The sequence below is a fragment of the Anopheles gambiae genome, chromosome 3, assembly GCF_943734735.2.
Source record: "Anopheles gambiae chromosome 3, idAnoGambNW_F1_1, whole genome shotgun sequence".
Classification (NCBI taxonomy): Eukaryota; Metazoa; Arthropoda; class Insecta; order Diptera; family Culicidae; genus Anopheles; species Anopheles gambiae.
In genome coordinates, this window is record NC_064602.1 from 41,500,500 (window position 1) to 41,522,131 (window position 21,632).

A 21,632-nucleotide genomic window follows, 5' to 3' on the forward strand; every position below is an offset into this window, starting at 1 on the left:
CGACATTAAACCATCAGCACGAAATGAAGAAATGCAACTGATGTATTTTATGTTTCCATCACTCCCTTCCATTATTATTAGTATTGTTTGTTACGTACTGTAAAAGAGCTGTCAAATCATCGTCGTCAGCAGAGTGACCAGAAATACCGATTTATCTGTATTCCTACCGATTTTTGATATGCCTACCGATTCACAGATGAGCCCCCTAAAACTACCGATTTTTCATTTATCCTACCGAAAATCACAGATTTTTTTCGTAATACTGACCAAAAAGTCATATTACCATTTCCCAAATCACTTAATGTATTAAACTCTATATGGAAATCACTAGCAACTAGAACCAGCCCAAGCGCCACAGATTAAGCTTAAACGACTGGAAAATTGAATATCCATAGAAAAAAAATGAAAGCTCCACAGCTTCATTGGTTTGATCAATAGATGGCGTATTACAACTCATCATTATTTGCTATCCTTTTCTTGCAATGTGTTTCGACAAGCTTCATCTTGTAGCGACCAGAACGCCATCTGGTGCGCACACCTAGAACTACCGACAGAAAATGTTTAACGGGCTAGTTAGGCAGGGACTGCACACAAAGCTAGAGCAGGACAAACAGTGGTAGCATGCTGCACCGCAGCTATAAAAACGGTGGCTTGCTCCATACACGCTCTCTCTCGTCCTAAACGTTTTCACACCGACACGCGCATATCCGTCCGGCTTACCCAACAAACACTTCTTCTCCGGAAACTCTCGAACGAACAACACTAATTTTCGCGTCTCTCCCGAACTCACCGTTCCGCGGCTTAAAAGAAAAAAAAATCGAATTCTACCAAAACGTAGTTCGCAAAGCGTGTTGCGTATCTCTTTAAAAAATTAGGGACCACTTTTGTGGCGCCCCTAAAATCTTATCATGACCTATATAGTCTTAGAACTTTCTGAGCAAAAATCTATATGAATGGTCGTGTGGTCAGATACGTGGGTATCAACACCAACGATCATTACTCAAATCTCACTTGCTTCAGTGCTGGTGGTTTCCGTTGGAGTTTAGTATTTAAACAATCGTATCGCCGTTTTAGTTCTAGCGATGCATAACTTCAATGCGAAACCATACAACAGTACAGAGGAAATGAGAAAGCTCTCCTCCAAGCGATGAAGCTCAACTGATTGAGATATCCCACCAACAGAGAGCGCCACCAGCTTTTTTGCTATTTTTAGAATTGCATGAGTCGTTTGCCGTCTGCTAAACGAAGTCTTTCTATATTCCGTTTAGGTAGAGAGCTTGAGTCGTTTAGAAGGCGTTTAGTGGTCGTTTAGTAGATTTGTGGCACTTGGGTTCACATGTTCGATTTGTTGGTTATCACATCGAACCTGTAAAACCCCATATATTTTTCATGTTCGATATCGCGTTCGATTGCTGCTAGAGCGTCCCAATCATTTGTTGGGTTAAATTCCCTAGTACAATTTTCCGACCAACACTTCAGAAAGGCCTCATGTGACCGCCCGCTGCGCAAATTCGAGCAGTTTTCTGCGTAGTTTTTTGCGTCGTTTTGTGTCAAAAAATACGCAAAAAAATACGCTAGACTTCAGCCAAAACTACGATAGCCAGCGTATTTATTGCAGTTTTTAGGTGCGGAACGAGCGCCATCTGTTGAAGGAATGGATGAACTATTTCAGACGGTGGAGCAAACAAAACGGCCGAAAAATTCAAAAATATTGGCGCCCATTCCTTCCTCCTCCTCTTCCTCTAACTCCCTTCCCCTCCCTGCCTTGCCTTATACTTGCGCTTCAGCCCGTGCCTTTCGCCGTCAGCTGATTGTGTGTATGCGTTGGTGTATATGTACATTGCGGTTGTGTATTGTAATTGGTGGGTGTTAGCATTTATTTATTCGTGTGTGACCTTGACGATGCGGGAGAAGCTGGTTCATTTTGGGATTTAAAGTGTTATCGGTGTATTGATGGTTTATTTTATTTCGTGCCGCTGCTGATGAGGCCATTTAATGCCCCTGCCAATCGAGGGTGAAGAAGCCAATTTCAAACAAGCGTACGAGAACGTCTAACACTGATCTATTTTTTTTTTTTAAATCTGATGTAGCACGGTGTATAGTGGCAATAAAAAATATTTTTTTTTTCAATGTGCCGGAATTTGTCTCGAGTTTTCTGGCCACGACACACACACACACGGACACACACACAGCGCGGGGACAGTGATCGTCCACTCTATCATGCCGCGATCCCCCTCCCCTCCCGGTGCTTTGGATGAGGATGCGCTACAAGTTAAGCCAGCAATTCTACCGATAAGGTAGCGGAAATCGATCGTGCGTGTACGCGCGTTCGGGGGTGCGTTCTCGCGTACGCGCGTGCATGCGTGCGTGCGCGTGTGTGTGTGTGTGTGCGGGAACCCCAAAACTGTTTGATTCTGATGCGTGCATTGTCACCGGCTGCGTCTACACACTCCATGCATTCTCAGAAAACGCACTGTACGCCGCCCGGTCGATTACCGCTACCTAGGAGACAATACAACCATTTAATTGGCACCACCTACCATTGGCATTGGTTTGGAATGGGTTCGGATCGGTAGGTTCATGTTTTGGTCGAGTGCATTCTGTGCATTTGTCGCGTCACAGCGGTAACCCGGCAGCAACAAAGTCAAGACAAACTCTTACCCGGGTGTGGACTAGTGATGGGTAAATTCAACAAAAATCCGGAATCGCTTCCGGATGACTCCGCCAAAATTGGAAGCGATTCCGGAAGGTAGGTGCGAAACTCCGACCTCGGAGCCGTCCGGAGCCGTTCGGAGCCGTCCGGAGCCGCTAGTCGGCAGCCGGAGCCGGTCGGAGCCGTCGGAGCCGTCGGAGCCGTCCGGAGCCGTCGGAGCCGTCCGGAGCCGTCGGAGCCGTCCGGAGCCGTCCGGAGCCGTCCGGAGCCGCTAGTCGGCAGCCGGAGCCGTCCGGAGCCGTCGGAGTCGTCCGGAGCCGTCGGAGCCGTTGGAGCCGTTGGAGCCGTTGGAGCCGTTGGAGCCGTCGGAGCCGTCCGGAGCCAGCCGGAGCCGTCCGGAACCGGCGGAGCCGTCGGAGCCGTTGGAGCCGTTGGAGCCGTCCGGAGCCGTCGGAGCCGTCGGAGTAGTTGTAATAGTCGGAAGCATTCTGAAGCGCATTTATTTCCCGATATTAGTGATAATTTTATTGTAAAAAACAGCTAACGAGTAAAAAAAGAGTCTTCTTGATTTATTGATATGAAGTTTTTTTGTGTGTTTTTTTTTTTTCAAAAATAAAGCCAAAAATAATTGTTTGCTCCGTATATATACATAGGAAAAAAAATGAATCAAATTAGGAGGTCAAGGAGCAATAGATCTGTGACGGGAGGTGGGTTTGATAAAATACGAACGAGGCAGACGAGTGTAATTATGGCAGTTTTGCACGATTGTTTACATTGACTAACGTGTATGGTTTAGGCCGCACTTGTTTTTTACCGAATAACATGATGGCACATGGACAAGACAAAGAATATAACTATCAATCATCCGTCCATCTTTTATGAAAATAAAGATCAATAATAGTTTGATTCATAGTTTTTCCCTATATGTACGGAGCAAACAATTGTTTTTGACTTTATTGTTTAAAAAAAATACAAAAAAAACTTCAGAGCAATAAATGAAGAAGACTCTTTTTTTACTCGTAAGCTGTTTTTTTAAAATGAAATCATCGCTGATATCGGGAAATTAATGCGCTTCAGAAGACTTCCGACTATTACAACGACTCCGACGGCTCGAACTGGCTCTGTCGGCTTCGACGGCCCCGACGGTCCCAACGTCTCCAACCGGTTCCGTTGGCTCCAACGACTACGACGGCTCCGTCGGCTCCAACGACTACGACGGTTCCGACCGGCTCCGGACGGCTCCAACCGGCTCCGTCGGCTCCAACTGCTACGACGGCTCCGACCGGCTCCAGCTGCCGACTAGCGGCTCCGACGGCTCCAACGGCTCCGACGGCTCCGGACGGCTCCGACGGCTCCAACGATTCCGGACAGCTCAAACGGCTCCAACGGCTCCAACGGCCCCGACGGCTCCGGACGGCTCCGACGGCTCCAGCTGCCGACTAGCGGCTCCGGACGGCTCCGGACGGCTCCGACGGCTCCGGACGGCTCCGGACGGCTTCGACGGCTCCGGACGGCTCCGGACGGCTCCGACGGCTCCGGACGGCTCCGACGGCTCCGGCCGGCTCCGACGGCTCCGGACGGCTCCGACGGCTCCGACGGCTCCGACGGCTCCGGCTGCCGACTAGCGGCTCCGGACGGCTCCGGACGGCTCCGACGGCTCCGGACGGCTCCGACGGCTCCGACGGCTCCGGCTGCCGACTAGCGGCTCCGGACGGCTCCGGACGGCTCCGACGGCTCCGGACGGCTCCGGACGGCTCCGGACGGCTCCGACGGCTCCGGACGGCTCCGGACGGCTCCGACGGCTCCGGACGGCTCCGACGGCTCCGGGCGGAATCGACGGTTTGAATTTTTCGGAATCGGAGCCGGAGTAGCAATGCTCGGAAGCGATTCCGAGCCGTGGGTGCGATTCCGGCTACCCATCACTAGTGTGGACTGCTATGCTAAGTTCTTTTTATTATTATTGGCGTAATAGCCAACGCGATCATGCCGGCCTTTTCAGGACTTGAGTACCACGTAGCCGGAGCCGGTGACTAACCCCTTGCTACGGCGGATGGTTCATACGCGATTAGAACCCACGACGGGCATGCAGATGTGCGGAATGATGCTGATGATTTGCATACTGCCACACTGTCTCCTGCCCGGTGCATACGCAGCAGGCAGGGGGAAGGATGCACCTCCACCATAAAAAAAAACCGTCATGAACCAGCGGTGGATCTAACGGTATGCGGACTAGGCGGTCACCGATGATCTCTAGTCTTTGATATGCCGTATGTCTACAAGTATTAGCGACAAAGGCCCCCGGAAAGATGATCGTAGGGATCCCATGACCATCCCCCTCCCTCCCCGCTGGCAATTTAAGTATACTGTTCAATCTTCCAACAGCTGTGTGCCAGTACCCCCTGCTCCCGGTCATGCGCAGCGGGAAAGGAAAGGTACGAGTTTGGAGGTGGAAGGGAAGGAAGGGAGGAAGGGAGGGAGGGAGGGAGGAGGGAAGGAGGGAAGGAGGGAAGGAGGGAAGGAGGGAAGGAGGGAAGGAGGGAAGGAGGGAAGGAGGGAAGGAGGGAAGGAGGGAAGGAGGGAAGGAGGGAAAGAGGGAAGGAGGGAAGGAGGGAAAGAGGGAAAGAGGGAAAGAGGGAAAGAGGAAAGGAGGGAAGGAGGGAAAGAGGGAAAGAGGGAAGGAGGGAAGGAGGGAAGGAGGGAAGGAGGGAAGGAGGGAAGGAGGGAAGGAGGGAAGGAGGGAAGGAGGGAAGGAGGGAAGGAGGGAAGGAGGGAAAGAGGGAAAGAGGGAAGAAGGGAAGGAGGGAAGGAGGGAAGGAGGGAAGGAGGGAAGGAGGGAAGGAGGGAAGGAGGGAAGGAGGGAAGGAGGGAAGGAGGGAAGGAGGGAAGGAGGGAAGGAGGGAAGGAGGGAAGGAGGGAAGGAGGGAAGGAGGGAAGGAGGGAAAGAGGGAAGGAGGGAAGGAGGGAAAGAGGGAAAGAGGGAAGGAGGGAAGGAGGAAAGGAGGGAAAGAGGGAAAGAGGGAAAGAGGGAAAGAGGGAAGGAGGGAAGGAGGGAAAGAGGGAAAGAGGGAAAGAGGGAAAGAGGGAAGGAGGGAAAGAGGGAAAGAGGGAAAGAGGGAAAGAGGAAAGGAGGAAAAGAGGGAAAGAGGGAAAGAGGAAAAGAGGGAAAGAGGGAAAGAGGGAAGGAGGGAAGGAGGGAAGAAGGGAAGGAGGGAAGGAGGGAAAGAGGGAAAGAGGCGCGTACGCGCGTACGCGAGAACGCACCCCCGAACGCGCGTACACGCACGATCGATTTCCGCTACCTTATCGGTAGAATTGCTGGCTTAACTTGTAGCGCATCCTCATCCAAAGCACCGGGAGGGGAGGGGGATCGCGGCATGATAGAGTGGACGATCACTTTCCCCGCGCTGTGTGTGTGTCCGTGTGTGTGTGTCGTGGCCAGAAAACTCGAGACAAATTCCGGCACATTGAAAAAAAAAATATTTTTTATTGCCACTATACACCGTGCTACATCAGATTTAAAAAAAAAATTAGATCAGTGTTAGACGTTCTCGTACGCTTGTTTGAAATTGGCTTCTTCACCCTCGATTGGCACGGGCATTAAATGGCCTCATCAGCAGCGGCACCACCAATTACAATACACACCCGCAATGTACATATACACCAACGCATACACACAATCAGCTGACGGCGAAAGGCACGGGCTGAAGCGCAAGTATAAGGCAAGGCAGGGAGGGGAAGGGAGTTAGAGGAAGAGGAGGAGGAAGGAATGGGCGCCAATATTTTTGAATTAGTTCATCCATTCCTTCAACAGATGGCGCTCGTTCCGCACCTAAAAACTGCAATAAATACGCTGGCTATCGTAGTTTTGGCTGAAGTCTAGCGTATTTTTTTGCGTATTTTTTGACACAAAACGACGCAAAAAACTACGCAGAAAACTGCTCAAATTTGCGCAGCGGGAGTCATGATAAAATTCTCTGAACGCCTTGATTTCTTCCGTCGCTTTGCGCAGCGGGCGCTATGAACCAAATCTAAACTATCTCCTTTAAATAAATGAAAGATGTTATTTTCTCGTGCTGTTCCTCATGAGACAGATTAGCTTCCATCTACGACATCCCCCCCACCCCCGCTCAACACTTCAAAGCCTACCGAAAACTACCGAAATAATCTTAAACTCCTACCGAAAACTACCGATATAATTTTGATGCGCTTACCGAAAACCGCAAAAATAATCTGGCCACTCTGGTCGTCAGAACAGAACGTCGCGGCTACACATGCTATAAAACCCAATGGACGATTTAGCCAACCATCTAGTTAAGCCATTAACCCTGTCACTGGCAACCAAAAAAACATCATATTTCAGGCAACCGGGCTACCCGGGAAGCCAGCGACTTTGGAGGCTTGTAACTTTTGAATGCGTAATCCAATATTGATGCAACATCCTAATGAAAACTAAATAAACTAATGCAGTTTCTATAACTGTGCATAGTTTGGTTAAACTTGCTACCGTTTTTTTAGTTCTAGCTTTTCAAAGCAAACAGGAATTTTTGAAAAAAAAAAATGAATAAATGTAAAAAATATTTTTTTCAGTATTTTACAAAATTTTCACAGCAAAATGACTCTTGCAGTTTAAGGCCGGGCTACATTGATCGTACTCGCAAGTGTAATTTCGATTTTCACTAGCGCATCTGGCGGCGGCTGACCGAAGCATTTTGCTAAACAATGTGGAGCCGCTCCAGAAAATATGTTATTTTTCTATGTTTTTTATTTTAACTGGACTGAAAAAGCTTTGTAATTGATAGACAAACATATTGTGCAAGTATTTCAGCCGTTTTCGCATAAAAAAACGGTGTAAAAACTAATTAATTTTGAGATCCAACACGACCATTCCCCCGACGACCAAAGAAAGCTTCCACCAGCCACCGCCAGATGCGCTAGTGAATATCAAAATTACACCACGGAGTACGATCAATGTAGCCCGGCCTTTAGAAAACTGTATGTTGCACATTCATTAAATTTTTTGAAGATTTTTTAATAAGCCATAAAAAAGATAAAGAAGTTTTTATTTGAATAAAAACCGTTACATTACACCTGTCATAATAATTTTGTAAAATGCACATGAGACAAATGCAAAAACTTCATAAAATGGTCTCTGATGGTAAGTAATGCGGGCGCAGAAACGCGCGTCGTGTATTTGCAGCCTTATATTTTTAATTCCTAGTAAAACAAATCTGAAAAAATTAGAAGAGACGTGCAACATACAGTTCTCCAAACTGCTAGAGTCATTTTGCTGTGAAAATTTTGTAAAGTACCGTCTGTTATGCGTTACCTGCGTTCCCGACGCATCCGCGTAACTCGAATATCCGCGTAAGTCGAATTTCACGTGTTTTGACTAAAATACAATTGATTACTCGGAGTTTTTGATTTAACTTAGTACTATTATACACATTATGATTTTTTGATATGATTCGTGCAGAAAGTTGTAATATTTATGGCTTTTAAGCGGTTTCAATTAGTTTGCAAAAATGCATTTTATAACGAACTTGAAGCAAATTGCACTGATTTGACATTTAATCTGTCAAATTTAGGTATCTCCGAATTCGCGTAAGTCGAGAACCGCGTAATTCGGGAACAGACTGTACTGAAAAAACATTTTTTACATTTTGTATTTTTTTAACTCCTGTTAACTTTGAAAAGCTATAACTAAAAAACGGTAGCGAGTTGGACCAATCTATGCACAGTTATAGAAAGTGCATTAGTTTGTTTAATTTTCATTGCAATATCGCATCGATATTGGATTGCGCATTCAAAAGTTATAAGCTTCCAAAGTCGCTGACTACCCGGGTAGCCCGGTTGACTGGAATAGGGGTATTGGAAAATTTAATTCTAAAAATCAGGTTAATTATACTCAAAAAATTCTACGAAAAACTCCAGTGAAAGATAGCTGTAGATTACACTCATATTTCGAATTTCAAGTCAATTGGATTCCTAGAATCAGATAAATGAGCAATCAAAATCGATTTGGCTACACGGGTAGCCGGTTGCCTGGAATAGGGTTAACCCTGTCACTGGCAACCAAAAAACCATTAACCGTTGTCTCAATGAACAAATTGATCAAATTTACCAACGGCCAACGGCGAAATTCAAATTCAAATTTAAATGATTTTCTTTAGGCCAAAAATACACGGACCGGAATTTCGTGGCCGCGGAATTCCGCTTGCTGAAAAATGTATGGATATGACAGTTTGGGAAAGTTGCCGTTGACACTTTGTGTATGGGTTTGACAGCAGGTGGAATTCCGGTCCGTGTATTTTCGGCAGGCGTGGTAACGCGCGTCGTGTATTTGCGGCCTAACGAGCAATTTTCGGAATCCACACAACTGACATTTTCTACTTTATTATGAACATTAAATTTTAACGAATAAGATGTTGAATTTAAAACGCATGTAGCATTTTTCAAGTGCCAGGCAAACAAACGTGCATCAGCGCAATAAGTAACAAACGAGGATAGCAATCCTTGAAACCCCAAGTGCCACAAATCCACTAAACGACCGCTAAACGGGTTCTAAACGACTCAAGACATCTACCTAAACGGAATATAGAAAGACTTCATTTAGCAGACGGAAAACGACTGATGCATTGCAAAAGGTGGAGCGCTTTCCTCGCTTTGAGAGTTTTCTCCTTCCCTCTGTACTGTCGTATGGCTTCGCATTGAAATTATGCATAGCTAGAACTGGAACGGCGATACGATTGTTTAAATACACGACCATTCATATAGATTTTTGCTCGCAAAGTTAGAAGGCTATATAGGTCATGATTAGATGAAGCTTGTCGAAACACATTGCAAGAAAAGGACAGCAGTATTACCACCGACAAACCGACGTGACACTGGCGTTACAAAAGTGTCCCACACGAAAGTACTGTCATTTACCAGTGAGGCGAACACTTCTGTCAAAGTAAGCTCTGTTCACTGCTGCTTCGATGTAAACAACTTTTCTAAATACAAATGGCGAAGAAAATGTGAGGCAAGATTTTGTGAGAATAATTGGACAAAACACACAGGAAATTCATTTTATAAGTTTTCAAATCAATGCAAAAGATGTGAGAAGTACATAAAAAAATACGCATTGGAATTTGCGAAGAAAAACAAAAAGGGGGTTTAGCAGTTTCTTCTCTGTGTCAGTGTAGTAAGCGAATCATTATAGAGATGGCGCTAGTGTTTAACGTATTTTCATTTGAAATCAGGAGACAACTTTTGAAGCTCATTTTGTTCGAAGTGTCACGTCGGTTTGTCGGTGGTATTACGTTATAATACGCCATCTATTGAGGACACCAGTGAAACTTTATAGCATTCATATTTTTTTTCTATGGATATTTGATTTCGTTTAAGCCAGTCGTTTAAGCTTGATCTGTGGCGCTTGGGAACCTCAAACTATTTTTTTCAGAATCGTTAAACTATTAAAACTATCAAATAATCTATATATATATAAATCTCCTGTCACGGTGTTTGTTGCGAGCAACCTCCGAAACGGCTGGATCATTTTCAATGAAACTTTGCACACACCTTATGGTGGTATGAGAATAGGTTTTAAGATTTAAAAATCGTTCAGATTGTACACTAAACTTAATTTAATAATGATTTTCTAACTCCCATACAAAGAGCAGGATAGTTGTTGTGTTGTATACGGCACTTTGACACTTGGTGTGAATTGCCTGGCGGTTTACACTCGATGATCGGATCCTGAGGGGATACGGGCACGATACAACTATCCCAAGTAACAAATCAATTAGCGCGTGGCCACGGAGCTAAAAAAATGTTGAAAAATTTTTCAACTTTGTCAAAATTGCTTGTCAACTGCAAAAAAGAGCTTTTCTCGTGGCCGCACCAAAAACATACACAAGAGCGACAAAAAGCTCCAACATCTGAATATCAACGATATTTTGTTTAAGAAGCACTAACTAGGTACATAAATCAATTAGAATCATGCATTTTAGCATTATTATCATAACAATGGGTCACAACTGCGCCAAATAGCTGTTTGTTTACGCTTTTTCACGAACGTCAAATTATGTCAACTTTTGTCAACTTTTTTTCCTGGCTGCTCCAGGTCACAAAATTTTGACAAAAGCTCAAAAAAGTGACAAAAGCTCACATTTTGACAAATTTGTCAGCATTTTGTCACTCCCGTGGCCTTTCGCTTAATAATGGAATATTTTAATTTTTTTTTGAATAACTAAGTTTGTCGGGCCAGCTAGTCGCAATATAAATCGAAACAGCGTTTGACAGCACTTGCGATAAAATCGCATGCGACGAAGCACATACAGGACCCTAAAGTATATACACAACACAACAAAAGTTATCGATGTTTTAGTTTAAAAGAGCAAAACTTCCCTTACAAAATGCATGGGATACCCGGGTATGCCGGTCGTAGAGATAAGGTACAAAAAGAAAATATTTTAATAAAAACATATAGGAATTTTGATAACAAAGGTCACCGTGTGTCCTTTAGAAAAATTGAATTTCCTAAAGATACATTAAATAATTAAGTAGCTAGCATTTTTCAATAAAAAGTTCAAGTATCAGTTTGAAAATGAAAATCATACCCAGGTATCCGGTCGTAGAGTTAAATGTCAATGCCCTAAAACATTTACGGAACGGAATTCTAAGTAAAATATATCTTTCTATTTAAAATATTAGTTTTTTGCCGAAGAATTGTTTTAGAAAAACACGTTCAGATCAGCTTTAGGTGTTTCTTTCTAAAAAAAACACCATTTTACACCTTGACAGTAGACTTCTCCTTCGTGACAGAATCTACATTGGTCAAAACCACATAAGCGCTGCAGATTGAGCTTAAATGATTTGAAAATCGTATATCCATACAAAAAATAGAAAATAGCTCGATAGCTGCACATTGGTTTGTTCAATAGATGCATCTATCGCTCACACTCGCTGCGTATTTTTTTGTTATCTAAAGCTAAACTAAAACACAAACACGCGTAGATTTTTTTTCATCACTTTATTGAAACATTTACATTTTAACTTTACACGATTTCATACATTTACGTAAGTTGACACACAACATTTGACTAAAATAAAATTGATCGCTCCATCGATGCAAACGTTGAAATGGCCGAATATCTGCGTAGATCCTTTTGTACACGTTGATTACTGTAAAAAAGGTACTGAATGAAGCTGGGCGATGTACATAACATGCATTACGAATCATTCGCGCAGCTTCATTTCAATTCGCACAACACTTGAACACTTGAACACTTTACAAAATCATAACATCAATCGTCCAGGACTTAGGCTGACGCACGTGCGGCCGCTCGCTGCCGATCCTTGAGCTGTACTGACGATTTCGTGTGGTAGCAAGAACGAGAGCACACAGAGGAACTTTCGGTGCAGCAGTGCAAGCGAGACACCGACATCAGCACAGCGCTGTGAGCAGATCAAACTGAGCGAGCTGGCCGAAAATGAACGCACACATTTCCACATGTGTAACTGTGTTAGTGCCAAAACTGTGTCGAAACCGAAACGCGCTCTCGCCTCCGTGTATTTCACACCGATTCTCCGCTTAACTCTAGGTTTTTACACACACCATGATAAAATATCCCGCTCGTTGTTTGTAGGGTGGCGTATTACAACATCTCATAATTATATAGCTGTCATTTTCTTGCAATGTGTGTCCGCCTAGCTTCATCTAATCATGGCCTTCAAATATTTCGAGCAAAAATCTATATGAAAAGTCTTGTGGTCAGATATTTGAGTATCAACATCATCTACCATTATTCAAATGTCACTTGCTTCTGTGCAAATGGTTCACATCGGAGTTTAGTATTTAAACAATCGTATCGCCGTTCTAGTTCTAGCGATGCATAACTTCAATCCGAAACTATACACAAGTACAGAGCGAATGAGAAAGCTCCCCAAGCGAGGAAACCTCCGTTGCGTGGCTATTCCACCAACAGATGGCGCCACTAGCTTTTTGCTATTTTTTATAATACATTAGTCGTTTGCTGTCTGCTAAAAAAAAACTTTTTAGATATCTTCTAGGTTGAGCCGTTTAGAATCCGTTTAGTGGTCGTTTAGTGGATTTGTGCCACTTAAGTACAACCCTGCCCATTCATGAGCGACGAATGTTTTTTGACGAATGAGTTCACCGGTACGGCTGATTCTCAGATTATAAATTCTACGACAATCGCAGATATTGCATTCTGCGGTAATGGATTGACGACCCCAACGCGCCCCAACAATCATCGGTCACAGGCCCTACTACAATAATTGCTGACCGGGAGAGGGGAGGGAGGGGACGAGGTGTAAATGATTCGCCATCCTCGGAGCCCCAATATCCAATCTTTCGTGGGCCCTAGTAGCTAGTGCTCTGTCTACTTTTATACATACTGCACACTACAGACTAGCGATCTACGGGTCCCAACATCGGCGGGGCTCCAGGGGACCTACCGTTAGAGCTACCGTTGGTTGAATACTAAACGTTTTATATCTTTCTAGCCTGTCTGAACATTACATTGACTTTCAACCTCAATAATTCGTGAACCCCTTATGTTTGACAGTCCCTTTGGCTCACAAATAAGAGAGAGTTTACTGTATTGACAAAGAAGAAACAAAAAAAAACACTATTGCTCTGATACATGAAATCATTTTATCAATATACGTATCGTTATGCATAGGTCGTTACAATTTTTATGGGATCCGCTTGATTGTTTGACTAAAACAATTCACTATGTAAAAATCTCGATTGATGGCTACTGGCAAATGCGTTTTCCTTATACATGCTCTTAAAAACGCACCATGATGCGTGATGATTTGAGTGAATAATGGAACCCTTTGAACGAGTTCCAGCACATAGATATTGCGTATTGCGTCGTTGGACCTTTCGTGTACTTGCCATTCAGGTTCGATAGATGACAGTTGTCGTACCACCAACCTCCAAAGTACAGCAAGGCACAATTGCTACCAGATGTATCGTTATCCATGTCGCGCGTAGTAAACTTGGACCCCACATTACGCGACAGCGAATCTCCCGCAGTTCCACTAAATGATCCTAAGCTTTTCAGGGAATACAGTTCGGCTTTATTGCCTAGCTTAAACGTAGCATAGCGGGCTACTGCTTTGTTGTTCTCAAAGTCCTCCATCAGAAAGGCTATCTCACGCGGCTTTTCTGCAGTAAGCTGGAAATGACGATGGAAAGGATTAGTTTATTGATGATGAAGGCTTTGAATAGTTCCTTCAAATGTACCTGATATATTTTCTCATTTCCCAGCCAAAACTCTCCGTCGAGTGTTCCAAATCCGCTTTCGTAGTCCGTCCAGTTGCGGAAGAAATCTTCCGAACCATTGAAACGATACTGAATCACAACCCAACCACCTTTATCGTATTCTGCATCACACAACACTTCCGTTGAAACGTTAGACGGCAGTTTTAAACTGTAGATTCCCGTTTTCGGTGCCTCAGAGCATGAAGATATTTGATCTGTGAAATGGTATAAAGCTAATGACTCATAAGCTAAATGAGATGAGAACATGTACCTGTTTTGGTGAGCTTTTCGGTTGTTGGCGGTAACGGTTCTGTGACGGGCGGTGCTGCTTTAATTTCAATCAATACATTCCCTTTAAATTGGTCCTGAAGAAGCTTCTGCAAACTGCAAGAACTAGTCAATGAGGCAGAGTTTGAAGATGTCCCAGGAGACGGGCCAGCAATAGCTGAGGCTTGTGCAGCTGCAGAGGCTGCCGAAGCTGCTGAAGCTGCAGTGGAGGTGATCATAGGTTCTGTAGCTTTCACTGTTGTGAGCCCTGATGCAGCTGTCTGTCGAAAAGATTCCATTTCCATCTTCATTACACGAAGCCGCATTTCCATTTGCATTGCATTCCACATGACTTCTTTTGTGAAGGAAGAAAATTCTCCAATACTGAAATCAAAACAGTGATTTGCAGTCCTTTATAAACATTTTCATTTTCACCCTAACCTTTTCTTCATATTTTCAATCTCTGCATCCAGCTTCGACAAGAAGCTCTCACTACGTCTCAAACAACTCTCATCACAAAGCACCGGAGTTAGCAAAACGCACAAAAAACAAAATCCCACCCTTAGCTCCATGTTGGGTAGAAATAATACGAACAGAACCGGATCCCTGCACGACTGGTAATGAACTGATCGCTCAGCTAACGTTGAAGATCAGTTTTATTTGTGAGCGAGTATTGGAATTCCCTTGCTGGCAATAATCTGCAATAAGAAAGAAAACAGTTCCGTTGACCTTGGAGCAGGGAGGTTAACACGGGTTATGCTTGCTTCTTTAGGTCAGTCACACGCACCGTCTCAACATTTTGGTCACATCAAGAGGTTTGCAACTCTTTTTTTTGTTTGCACGAGTGAGCGCTGCGCTTGAGTTGCAGTCTAATCAGTAAACGCTTAGAATGAATCAGTTACAGAGGTATCAACCACGAACTTGGCATTAATTGTGTTTACTTTATGCAAGTGTAATTATGAAATGGTAGTTAACTAATGACTAAACAGGGGTTAAGATTTTTTGTGATATGTTTGGTTGTCAATATTTTTGATAGCAATTTACCAAGCAGTACTATTTTACATGTTTACAAAGAGCGAACAAATGACAGTTTATATAACATGAGATATAAAGAAGTGAAAGATATTCTCAATACATGTTTCTTCTTCCATAACATATATTAAATATAGTATTGCTAAAATCTGCGTTGAGAAGAAATCGATCAATCGGACATCTTTTATCTCGCGTGTTTTGCTCTTATAACTAGATTCAAGATACACTTGAAAATTGAAACAGTAAAATTAATCGAAATCGCATCACATCAGTGTAAGATCTTTGATGCATCAATTGATTAAAATTCGTCAAACTCAGCTGCTCTGATCGTTGTCGAACATGATGGTAATCAATAACTCTATTTGAATTGAAACATAATATAGAACAAAGCGTAAGAACATTCGAGAATAGAACTAACATTAGGGTAAGAGTAAATACCGTCGCCTGCGTGCAAAACACATGAATGTAATATGATAATTAACTACTTTTTGTTTGATTCGATAAACAATTATTGAATTACTCAAGTAAGTTGCCTTCAAGCAAAAGTTCTAAATAAATAATAGCAGTCTACAATTTTCTATGCCGGTGACGGTTGATCTTTACAAGTTCGGCTTTAGTTGCAGCGATAAAAATACCATTTCTCATTACCATCCCAGTCTTCGTTTAAAACTGGAACAACAAACAATTTTCTACCGCATTGCCTCAGTTCGAAATTGATTTGATAGGTTTGACAACTGTCTAAAAGATGACGCTATAGAACGTAGCTGGCAAAATGTGATGGAAAAAGTTGCGATGCGTAGGAAAATGTAATGAACAAAAATGCAGTTCAGCAGTTCTAGAATTTTAAAATATTCCTGCTAAATTTTTAAGTACTGACAACAACATGGAAGTTTCTGAGTTTATGTTACACAAGCAACTAACCCTTGCTCAAGCAACCATATGTAACTAACCCATGGCGATGGGTGGAAGGGAATAAATAAAAGAAGTGCCTAATATTCTCAACTACTGTTCGGATTTCATTTTAAAAATTTGCACTAATTCTGTAGTTTTGTTCTAACAGACTGTTCTGAACCGGAAGCTTCCTATTTTTTTCTCATCTTCATTAGTTATTTATAATGTACAGTAGATAAAGAATAAGAAGTGGTCAGATAACCGTTATCCCGAAACAAATTAGAGCCAATTGATGTCGAATAAACGAAATGTCCATGATTAGGAAAGAGCTAATTTCTGAGCCGATATAACCTATCCTTTTTTTTATTTTTTTTAAATCTAAGGTTTCAATAACTATCTAAACCATACTATGTTACAATTACAAATACAGTCTGCTCCCGAGTTACGCGGTTATCAGGTTCCCGAGGAATCTACGCAATTCGAATATCCGCGTAAGTCGAATTTCACGGCTTTCGGCCAAAATACAATTGAATGATTGGTATGTATGGTTAAATTTAGTACCTTTGTACACTTTATTTGTTATCTGATACAATTCGTGCTGACAATTCTGATTCTTTTAACTTTTAAGTGGATTAAATTTATTAGCAAAAATGCAATTTATACTGCATTGGACAGTTTTTGAAGCAAATTGTACTGATTTGACGTTTAATCTGTTAAATTGAGAAAACCGCGTATCTCCGAATCCGCGTATGCCGAGAACCGCGTAACTCGGCAACAGACTGTATATTAATGTTTAAACAAAAATATTGAAACTGGTACAAAAAATAGACACACGCAATTTGATAGAGATTGGCTCAAAACTTAAGTTGCGAGATTAGGTTTGAGGTCCAAAGTCAATGTTAAATCATCTGCTGATGCGGGGACAATTTCTCAATTGAATAAATAAATAAATAATTAAATAATTAAATAATTAATGAAATAAATCGACGATTAAAACGATATATAACGTATGGTCAAGGATAAGGATTGACTTTTAGCCAGGAACAGTAATGAGTCAGAAAGTGAGGAGAGAATTGGAATCTTAATAGTGTACCTAACTGTTGATAGGTAATTCCTTGGGTACAACATTAACTTTATACTCTAGTTACCTTTTGTTAATTTTTATCTCTTATTAATCTTAATCAGTTATTGATGTTTTGAATAGGTCAGAATGGTACCATCCAGGATCCATCCCGTCTATTTAAAGAACCAATCGTCCTGGATTATTTACCATTGCTTAACTAGTTTTATTCCAGTTATCATTTGTAATTGTAATTCTTCTTCTCGACCCATTCACGTTTTAGCACGCCGTGCTGAAATGGTCAAATTTCCAAACATTGTCAATCCATGGCTACATCCTTCCATGATTTAATGCACCCTAAAGCTCGCATCGTCAACTATAGTATGACTACAAGTCGATCTAACACTCCGTCTGGGTGATAAAATAATCTACACTATAATCTACAATGCAGCCCCGTACTTATATTTCAAAAATATGGCATATGTTAGTATAAGTTATACACGTTACAAATGAATCAAACATACTGCTTCGCCAACATAACAAATTCTATTTTTATCTTCTTTATATTTTTACTACATAATTCATATTTGAAATCAAAGTCAAATCAGAGCAGGATCATGGCAAATTAGAATATTAAAGTGCTTAATATATGTAGTGTTACAATTTGTGGTAAAATTAACTTTTAAGTGACCTTTACACATACAAAGCATTATGATTTTGATTAGTTCAATTTGAACATGCAAAAGATTTGAACAATTTTAACATGAACAACGAACGAACGATAAAACAAACGAAGCATACAGCAATAAAAGGGGGAAAATTTGAGAATAGATCATAAATCTCTACCTAAATATTATCTCTAAATATTACACAACAAGGTGTTCTTGATTTGAGAAATTTACGATTTGTAAACAGTGTGTCTCCCATCACCACAATTAGAGTGCAAGTAGTAAAAAAACAAAAACTGTGTTCCTGACTGGTGAACCATACGGGGCAGCATCATGCAAAAAAAGCAACATAAACAGACACATCCGGAATTATATCACTCCGGCAGCAGCAAATCGATGTCGCCGCTCACATTGCCAACCACAAGCCCGAAACGCAGCCCCGAGTCCTGTCACATGTGCACACAACTATTTGCGCGTATAGCACATTGCAACGCAGAGGCAAATCAATCCAATAATTAAACACACCCTTTGTACTGCACTCCCATGCATTGCATTGCTGTCTGCACGCGCGAGTGTGTGTGTACGATTTGTGGATGCAATTGCATAACGCAATTGTTTATCCTGCCGCGATCCGCACCATTACTTGAATGGGAATTAGGGAGGGCAGAACGGGTTGGGCGCATAAAAGTTCAGTAGGTGAATGCCACCTACCAGGTGGCCGCATAACTGGCGCTTCCCCACACTTCCCTCTTTCCTTCGTAGTTTTTTCTAAATATCACGCGTCAAAAGCATGTCGGACAGGCCCCGATCACCACTTCAGCGAATGGTATTGATGGATTCCTTCCTATATCCTTCCAATTTTTTTCCTGCCTCTACTTTGCTGCTTGCTGTTTTGGTACAAGAAATGTCACTTCGAGGCCAGTTTAAGTGTAACTTTCCTCGAGAAGTTTCCCGCCGGAAGAGGAAGGAGAATGCTGATCAGCGTACTGAAGGAGGGACCGTACCGTGGGCGATACGCGGTACGGAGCAAGCATCACTTTTAAAAACGATTCTTGCGGTTTGTTCATTAATCGCCTGTCAACAGGTGTCCTAGCGGGCGTCAAAATCGTAGCAATGATCGTTGTAATAAAATCCCTCCCACCACGTCGGTAAAGCTGTCGCCAGGCGTCGCAAGTGGTCAGTCCTGGTACGCGCGTATCAAAAACTCCAACGACCCGTTAGACCAACCGGCGCACGTTTTTTTCCAGAACCCTAAAGAAACATGCCAACCATCTTCCTCGACTCGGTACGCCCGCTCCTTGAATCCGCTAAACGAGCATTTTATGCAAAAATCATGTGCATTTATATAACGATACAGTACAGCACAGAGGGAAAACGGGTCGGAAAAGTGGCGAGAGTGGATGATGCTGTGCGATGCGGAGAGTATTTACAAGAAAGGCGCACTCCGGGCGGTCCTTTCGGGCGTGCTCGTTGTCGCACTCGGTCGCGCAAACTATATAAAAGCACATGGCCGGCGGCAAGCATTTTCAGTCAGCAAAGAACCGGGAAGGCTCAAGCACGCAGCTACTTAGCTTGTTTCCGTAAGAGGATTTCCCTTTAGATAGTGAGCGATTTCGACTGATCCCGTGAGATTGTGAATTTGAAAAAAGCAACAAAACACATACACATACCCATTCCGTGGAAACTCACATGTGCTGGCGTGCTTTTTGTTGGTGATCGCACGAGGTAACCCATACGTTTGGTGAGCAGTGTTCCTGGTGCATCGAACGTACTGTATCGTTTTGCTGAACCTGACAAATTGAAACCGCAAGTCTAAGCGTGTGAGTGAATTTTGCCGTGTAAGTAAAGTGATGGAAGAAAACGTGCTTTCGGGGCACATGGTTTTGGAGGGGGTTTGCAACGGGAGCGGGAACTGAAAGCTGAACCAAAATGAACCATTCCTAGTACGCGTCTGCTTAAGACAATATCTGGTCGGGACTGGGATGGGGCGATTGTCTTGCAGCAGGATATTAAATCGTGGCTATGAAATGTGATTCTGTGAACACTTTTTCGTGTGCTTGTTTCCTCCTGCGTTTACTTCAACTGATAACGTTTCAACGGTCATGTTTATCAATTTTCATAGCTTTTTTCGTTATGTCCCAAAAACCATCCAGGGTTTGTAATTGATGTAGAAAACATTACCCCCGAAAACCCCGGTAACGACGTGTTACTCTAACACAAAAATCGCAACCCTTCGGGACAGGAGTCGGCACAGCTTTCCCTACACGTTAATGCAATTGAAAATGCACAGCGGGAAGCGAGTGCACAGTTTTTCGCACTTTACCCATAACGCAGCATGAAAACGGCTTGTTCCAGTTTTCGCTGTGTCCCGTTTTGCCCCCTGCCCAGACAGGAGCGTGTCCAAGACAGATGCCCTTTTCCTCTTTCCCATGGTTTCGGACAAACGTCTGAAGCCATATACATGGGTAGAAGGTAGATGTGGAAGTATGGGAGAAGCTTCGGGATTTCGTAACACCACAATAGGAAAAGGATTTATCTTTAAAAAACGCGTTGGTCTTATCAAATCGTCCCACTCACAGTGCATCTGTCGAGCAGCTCGGTACGGAAGCCATTCAACACTCGGTCAAGGTTAAGGAGCTTTTAATCAAGGCAGTTTCGAATAATTAAAGCTGGAAGCATTTGGAAAAGTTAAAAGGGGGATGATGATATCCTTGAAAGGGCACTGATTACACTTGACAATGGTATAATTGCAGATTGTCAAAAGGCTTCAGCAGTGCACAGGATGACTCACAGAACTGCGGCCAAGCTGCTGCTGGCAGTTGTATCGCTCTTCTGCGTACTTCAGATGTTGGAATGCGGTGTGGTAGATAGAGTAAGTACAAACGATGATTTCATAAAAAATATATACTGATGTTAATACGAAAACCTTTCTAATCTTCCTTGTAGCAACCTCGGGCCTACAAACAGTACAACACGGAACCACAGAAGAGACCGTTCTGCAACGCCTTTACCGGTTGCGGTAAGAAGCGATCGTCTGCCTCGAGTCCACCGACGGCCGCAGCCGCCGCTGCCGCCGCCGCCATGCTACAGCGACACCTGCAAACCATGGACCCAGGGCGGAAGGACCGTATGGGCAGTGATTTTGACCCGAACGAAGAATCGATCAGCAGTCTGCTCGATCTCAACACGGAACCGGCAGTCGAGGATCTGCTCCGACAGATCATGTCCGAGGCGAAGCTGTGGGAAGCGATCCAGGAAGCGAACCGGGAGATTTATCTGCAAAAGTCGGGCATGAAGGACCAGCGCAATGATTTCCCGCTGACATTCAGCACGCAGTAAGCTGGACAGGGCTGATACCTCCAGTGCAACAACTAACTAAAAAGGCAACCAACAACTCTAAACTTCTCGGTGTATTAACACACATACACTCATTTGCACCAGCGCACCACGGATGATCCACGTTTTACACACAACACTGTGGCTAGGGAAACGGATTCACAGACTCCACGGTTGAACACACTGTTACTACTCCTACTAATGCGTAAGAATGCCAGGCTCTCGCGCCCGGTTAATCAATACACGGCTTCCCATAAGGACACGGGAATCACCCTATTTTTCTCTTATGATGTAGATCGTTACTAGTCTTAAGGAAAGTGAATCAAAAGGACGGAAACGCAACAAACAAACTCCTAAAACGGTGTGCCCTCATTCCATGAGAGCTCAGCGAGGTAATTTTTACGTTAAAGTTCTACAATGCAATAAAATACGCGAAAGTAAAGCTGAAAC

At 43.3% G+C, this 21,632-nt stretch overlaps 2 protein-coding genes across 3 annotated transcripts; one reads left to right on the forward strand and one right to left on the reverse strand.

Annotated features, from left to right (window-relative positions):
* Positions 1-13,294: 13,294 nt before the first annotated feature.
* On the reverse strand, positions 13,295-14,807 carry LOC1279135 (microfibril-associated glycoprotein 4). Of its 2 annotated transcripts, none has more exons than XM_061657030.1 (4): positions 14,637-14,807; positions 14,200-14,579; positions 13,911-14,161; positions 13,295-13,842 (listed from the first exon to the last, which is right to left on the reverse strand). In XM_061657030.1, exons 1-4 carry the CDS (start codon positions 14,765-14,767, stop codon positions 13,450-13,452), a joined length of 1,155 nt encoding a protein of 384 aa, XP_061513014.1. In that variant the 5' UTR covers positions 14,768-14,807; the 3' UTR covers positions 13,295-13,449. The 2 variants fall into 2 exon arrangements, with proteins under 2 accessions (XP_061513014.1, XP_061513015.1); XM_061657031.1 differs by having other exon boundaries at positions 13,911-14,143; positions 14,637-14,806.
* A 4,549-nt stretch (positions 14,808-19,356) lies between these two features.
* Positions 19,357-21,631, forward strand: LOC1279137 (cardioactive peptide). Its single transcript, XM_318812.4, has 3 exons — positions 19,357-19,684; positions 20,600-20,718; positions 20,793-21,631. Exons 2-3 carry the CDS (start codon positions 20,629-20,631, stop codon positions 21,183-21,185), a joined length of 483 nt encoding a protein of 160 aa, XP_318812.3. The 5' UTR covers positions 19,357-19,684; positions 20,600-20,628; the 3' UTR covers positions 21,186-21,631.
* The last annotated feature ends 1 nt before the right edge of the window (position 21,632 follows it).